This window comes from Engraulis encrasicolus, chromosome 17 (assembly GCF_034702125.1).
Source record: "Engraulis encrasicolus isolate BLACKSEA-1 chromosome 17, IST_EnEncr_1.0, whole genome shotgun sequence".
Lineage (NCBI taxonomy): Eukaryota > Metazoa > Chordata > Actinopteri > Clupeiformes > Engraulidae > Engraulis > Engraulis encrasicolus.
This window is the reverse complement of record NC_085873.1, coordinates 21,731,885-21,738,461: the sequence shown is the minus strand read 5'-3', so window position 1 is coordinate 21,738,461 and position 6,577 is coordinate 21,731,885. Positions and strand designations below refer to the sequence as shown.

The following is a 6,577-nucleotide window of genomic DNA, read 5'->3' as shown; positions in this document are numbered from 1 at the left end:
AATAACTGAGTTAAAAGAGGAATGTCCGCAACACTGTTAATGCTCCCAGATTTATTGACATGACGTGCACTTGAAGAAGGACTGAGGTCCAAAACGCAGGCTACAAACAAATCATGTCATGGTTTTATATAGTTATTTTTATGAAGACATGGAAGCTACTCGTGTAAGTTACTCAGTTCAGAAAATTTCACTAGAGTGCGTAGGGTGCACTGAATGATATTAGTTAGTGTGCATAGGCCTAGTGCCTCACAGGTTGACTCCATGGGCCCCTGGGCCAAACACAAACCCATTTTTTCTTGTCCCCCCTAAGAAAAATTGAAATTACAAATGTTAAAAGTGTGATTTTGTGTGACATAATATGGGAATGTGATAGAGGATAGAGCTTTAGGACCCCCTTGACTATTGGGCAGCTCCTGTGCCTGGGCCCAGTAGGTCTGTGCCATCCGTCCCTGTGCGAAGACATCAGGTGACATCCTCACCTAGGTTAATTCCACAGCCAGAAATTGGGCCATATGCTCAATTGACTACATCATCAGAAGGAACGATTCTAGATTAAACGGCGCTTGGGCAGCAATAAACTGAACAACACAGTTATAGGTTGTCAAACACACTATAGGCCCTACTTCAGGTCTGCGATGTGGTCAGACTGCCCTAGGACTTACAAAAAATGGTCACTTGCCCACATGTAGATTACAGTAGATTGTTTATGCAGGAGGTTTAAATTGTTTAAATAGTGTTGAAGTTTACCGCCTTGGTCTCACTTCTTGCATGTTCAAAATCAGAGTCAAAGGAATCAAAAACTCCAAAAGCCAAATTAATCTATTTATTTTCTAAAATTACCAAATAACAAAATGACCACCACTGGTAATATCCAGAATACCAGCAATGGCCCATACACAGTAAACACTACAGCTTTCCAGAACTGCAGAGTCTACTACATAAAAATGACAATGACAGTGAAAGCCCCCCAAACCCCCCAAAAAGTGAACTGTCTTAAACATAGGCCTTTTTTATGGATTCTATTACTATTGGACCTGCTAAATGACATACTAAAAATCTAGTAAAATCTGACTTTGGGAAATGAGTTATTTTCAACATGGCTGCCATAGGCTTATTATAAGGGTCGATAGACACTCCAGGTGAATAGGCCAAAAAATGTAGCTTGCCGATATCACCATGAAACTTAATCCGGTGATTACTCACATATTTGTGAGAATTTTTTTTTCTAAGTTTTCTGAAATGTTATGTTTTAATATGGTAATTGGACTATATCTAATTAAATATGCATTAAAATTCAAAATGCAAAAACTCAAAATCTGAAACAGCCAAGCTCAAAATTAAAAGAAGATATCTTCAGATGAGATTATAGACATCTCTTTTTGTTTTGTAGTAAATCTAAAAATCTTTGTGCAGACACACCAGCTAGCATTTTTTTTTCAAAACACAATCATTTAACATCTCTCTTAGATGTAAATAATTGAGTTTTATGTTTCTCAAGTTCTTCCAGACATTCTTTGAGTCTGGTGGTATTATTCTTAGCATGTATCAAGGGCAAGGTCAGCTGTCCTGAAATCATAGCCTCTCCACAGAGGTGTCCTAAGGGCTGGTGCTGGAACTCCTATTTGCCATGTACACAACGTCACTGGGCCATGTTATCTGTTCTCACAGCTTCTCATACTACTGTTACACAGATGAAGCACAGTTATACCTATACTTTGTGCCAGATGACTCCACGGGCTACGTACACATTTCCGCTTGCCTCTCTGAACTATCCACAAGTATGAAGGAATGCCACCTTCAGTTGAGCCTCGATCAAACTGCACTACTGGAGATTTAGGTTGCCATGATATCGAGCTCAATTTGGATTCTGCTACTGTTGCCTTAAGCTTATATAAGGCCACAATAAATCTAGGTGTCATTGTTGATGACCGTCTATCATTCTCTGACCACATAGCCTCAATTTCCCAGTCATGTCGCTTCTCACTGTTATATATACATAAAATCAGACTGTATCTGACCTGAATGACTCAACTTCTGATATTGTCCATCTGACCTGAACTACTGCAACTCCCTCCTGACTCGTCTTCCAGCTTGTGCAATAAGCCCTTTGCAAATGCCACTGCATGCCACTCCTCTTTTTCATGCCCTAATTGAATACAAGGCCCAACCGGGCCCACCCTTACCTATAAAGCTACAACAGGCCCTACTCTGGCTTACCTGAAAGCTATGCTAAAGCCCTATGTTGCTTTCAGGACATTTTCTTTCTCCAGTACCAACCGTTTCACCTTGCCCTCTACTTACACATGTAGTGGGTCCTGTCTATTCAGTTCAGCTGCTGAAAGACCCAAAATACGTAGTGACACCATGATTCATCACTGATGATGTGCCCTGACAAACAGTACATGGATATTACCATAGCAGTAGTGTCTTTATCCACCCTAACAGCACTCCAACCAAACAGATCCTGAAAACATGTTAATTCATGCCTATGTAATTATCATGTAATAACCCTTATTTTTTTAAACTTTGATCTTGAAAATGACACCTTTCCTGAAGTTAGATTTTCCTAGATGTTTAGTATGTTAGTAAGGACAGCTGGATGTATTGAACTTGAAACCCCTTTTGTATCATTTTTTCGGAGGTTTGGTGTGTTTTGGCCATAGATGTACTCGACTAATAGGCCTATTGATGGAAATTAGGCAGGCTCTCTCTCAATCAGGCATCAGCCTGCTGCTGACTTTTATTTTGACGTCGGTTTTTTGTTTTCGCAGCCATATTGGAATAATTTCATGTTCACCCAACCAGATAACAACAGTGAACAGCTCTGAGGACACCCAGAGCTGAGAAGAAGACACACGAAAGTGTCCAGGTGAGTCTACTCCTCATGAATGGTTTGTTAAACAAATGTCTACCTATACATGTCAACATCTTGTTATCCAATGCATTTAGAGACACACAACAAGCTACCTTTGTTTTGCAAGCTGGTGTTGCATCACGGTCAAATCCAAGTGCGTTGTAAATGCATAGGCCAAGTAAATGTCCTTGTCGCAATTATAAACAGACAGGAGACGGTCGTAAAATAAGTTATAGGCTACCCAACGTTGTTTGAATTGTCATTTGTGTCGTTTCGTTTGTCACATGAGTTCCTTGGTTCACTCAGTTGATTTGCTCATGGCTGCTCTAGGTAGGAGGACTTGGTACGTCAGCGTGCAACCACTGATGAGTTTGTGACAATAGCCCTATAAAAGGGGGTCTGAGCACAAGTTCATTTAGCTAAATTTGTGTTACGTTGTGTCTACTCAGTGCTCGTCAGGCTCAGGTGAGGACACTCGGTTGGGGACGTTTCAAGCTGATAATGATGTAAATGTTGTTATGCAGTGTTGCACAATACTGCTTTCTGTAGGCTACTCGCTGACGGGTTTGGATGAACTAACTTCGCTTGTTTCCCCTAGACATGCAGTCCGCCGTTAAACACAATTTCCACGAGGAGAATGAGGCGAACATCAACAAACTCGTCAATATCAAGCTGACTGCGTCTTACACATACCTGGCACTGGTAAGGGTACCACAAAAATCTCAGCTGACATTTTCCCCATCACGATTTTCTATATTTCAGCCTTAATCAATGTTCCATTATATGATGTTTTTTTTAATCTTCTCCTCTCCAGGGTATGTACTTTGACAGAGATGATGTGGCCCTTCCCAACTTCTCTTCATTCTTCCTTGAGCGCTCCGTGAAGGAGAGGGGGCAGGCGGAGAGCCTTCTGGAGTACCAGAACAGCCGAGGAGGAAGAATCCTTCTGCAGACCGTTGCTGTAGGCTACACACCTTGCTTTTTGTCACACATCAATTGAGGGAAGGGAAATGTAGTTAAAGGAGAACTATGGCCAATTCCAACATACAGTTGTACGGCTCGCTCCAGCTCTTGACTTTTCAGACGTGTCATTTTTTTTTGTTCAGCCCTTTCCAAGATCCTGGGCAGCTAGTGGAGGCATGGTTTTGTTTGAAGCGTCTTGACACACTCCAAATATCATTACAAATGTTATGCAACCTATCAGACACCTTGCATGCCCTGCTAACCTTTTGGGATGATAATTTTGGAGTAGGCCTATGTTTAAGACGGTTCACTGCAGGTGCGTTTTGAAATCGTCCATAATTCTCCTTTAAAACTGTGGAAATTTTTATGTATGGGGAAAGTTTGCCAGATTTTACCACACATCCAGCGATGATGGGGGTTCTTGTGCACGTGCAGGCTGATAATACTTTTTTCAGAAATGGTCTGTATTGTAATTTACAACAGATGCGTTTTTATCGAAATTCGTACATTTGTTTTTGTTTGTATGGTCTTAAGCCGGCATGCTATAACATTTAATCCTCACTACTGACAAAAGAGCAATAGAGTTTCATGATCCTTTTGCAGTTGGAGTGGGTCAGTAGTATCCCGTTCTGTAATTACTGGTTTGTCTGTAAGTAAAGTTTGATCTGGAATGTAATTGGGTTTTGATGTGTCTTGCTGTGCAGAAGCCCACTCGTGAGGACTGGCGTGGGGGTTTGGACGCCATTACATTCTCTCTGGAGTACCAGAAGGCCTTGAACAACGCCATCCTGGACGTCCATCGCACGGCCGGAGTTCGCACTGATCCCCATGTAAGTCTCTGGTTATCAACTTTCAACTGTATTTCTCAGTCACATTGTTGTCTCCATGCATGTGCTAAATTGAGATAAGATGGCTTGTGATGTCTACAAGTCTTTGTGTTTTTTTTTTCTCTTTCTTTCCATTTCCCTCCTTTTGGTAGCAAGAATTGCTGACACAGTTTGCTTTTGTCTAAGAAGTTTTTGGGATGAAACTGTTCAATTAGCCTTAGCAGAGGGCAGGCAGGACTGAACTCGTATAATCCTATCCATGATATTTGTGATTGTTCAGGTATGATGTCACAACAAACTCCTTATTTAGGCTTTGCACAACTTAAGAAACGCTCCTTGGTTATCCCATGCCAGTTGAACTGAACATTACACACTTCAGCCTCAAAATATTCTGAAAGGTTTTCCTTAGACACCATAGACAAAAGTTTTTAAGCTTTCCAAATACATTTTATATGGATATTTTTGTTTGATATTATGAGAAAAATAAGAAGGAGATCAATGAGAATCTATTTATTATTGAACGTTAAACCAAGACTGCTTTAGGAAATATTTGTTCTCCCTTTTATAATGTACAGCGGCCTTGAGTATCTTGAAGGGCCCTCCATATAAACTGTTGTTGTTATTGGTATCATCATATTGTTGTTATTTTTGTTTGTGTCCCAGCTGTGTGATTGCTCTTATTATTATTATCGATTTGTTTGTTTTTGTTGCAGCTGTGTGACTACCTGGAGAGCCACTTCCTGACTGACAGCCATGACACCATAAAGAAGCTGGGCGACTACGCGGGCAGCCTGACGCGCCTCACCTCCAGCGAGACGCACGGCAACATGGGAGAGTACCTGTTCGACAAACACACTCTCTAAAAAAACATGTACACACACCCTGAGGGGTATACTAAGAAGCTGGTTCAGGAGTAAACCATGTTAAGAGGTAAATCGTCTAATAGAAGAGCCTGGAGTCCTTAATTTAACATGGTTTACTCCTGAACCAGCTCCCTAGTATAGGCCCCTGGGGTGTAAATTCCAATAATGAACCTGGCTTAGTTGACCGACAGTGAGTAAGCCTGCCAATAGATTGCCTGGATGCATTAAGAAAATCCAGGCTCCAGGCTCTTTTATTTGCTAATTTACGACTAGTTCCAGATTCAACTTATCTTGGATTGCTACTGGATTTTTACCCCCCGTGTGCCATTTGTATCCCTTCAACTTTTCAAACCCCGTTCATCTGTAGCATGGGATGTCTTGTGCATGCGAGTGGGTTTACAGCGGACCACTGTTGACTTCTGAAAGAAGAAGAGGTCTAATCCTCTACTAGTTGTTGTGTTTTTGTGAAGTGGCACACATGCACAAACCACCCTCACCCACCCTAGTGTGAAGTCAATTCTCTTGTTAATGATGACCTTATACCTCAGTATACAGACCTGAATCATGTCTAGTGCTTATACCTCAAGTTGAAACTCAGACATTTCTCATAGTTCGGTGCTAGAAAGTTACCAGTTTACGTCATACATAGATCAAGCATTCCGTCAGGATTTTTTTCTTATGTCACTCCTCTCCTTGCCTGTAAGCTCTTGCGTACGCAATATTTGGTTACACATTCCCTAAATGTAAACAGCTTGGTTCATTTTATTGTCACATTTGATAAACGAGATTTCTTCCAATAAAAATAAAATGCAATGCAAACATATTTGTGTGCATGTGTTCAATATGTAAGATAAAAAATATCTGTGGGTTAAACACTTGTAATGGTTTTGAGATAGCCGTGTTGTCCCTTATTAATGGTACAATTTAAATGCAATATTTTTTCTGTACTGTATATACGAAAATGGCTTTTGCTGCTGCAGTGTTGCTGACTAAACTGCACTCAGCTGAGAAGTCACAGGCCTGTAGTGGGTGGAGTTTCTCTTATCTCTGGTTTAGGACCTTTTAAATGT

General features: G+C 40.9%; 1 protein-coding gene across 1 annotated transcript; it reads left to right on the top strand.

The window, feature by feature from the left end:
- Nucleotides 1-2,781: 2,781 nt before the first annotated feature.
- Nucleotides 2,782-6,330, top strand: zgc:56095 (Ferritin, lower subunit-like). Its single transcript, XM_063221961.1, has 5 exons — nucleotides 2,782-2,869; nucleotides 3,453-3,556; nucleotides 3,669-3,815; nucleotides 4,522-4,647; nucleotides 5,358-6,330. The coding sequence occupies exons 2-5, from the start codon at nucleotides 3,455-3,457 to the stop codon at nucleotides 5,505-5,507; spliced, it is 525 nt and encodes a 174-aa protein (XP_063078031.1). The 5' UTR covers nucleotides 2,782-2,869; nucleotides 3,453-3,454; the 3' UTR covers nucleotides 5,508-6,330.
- Nucleotides 6,331-6,577: the final 247 nt, after the last annotated feature.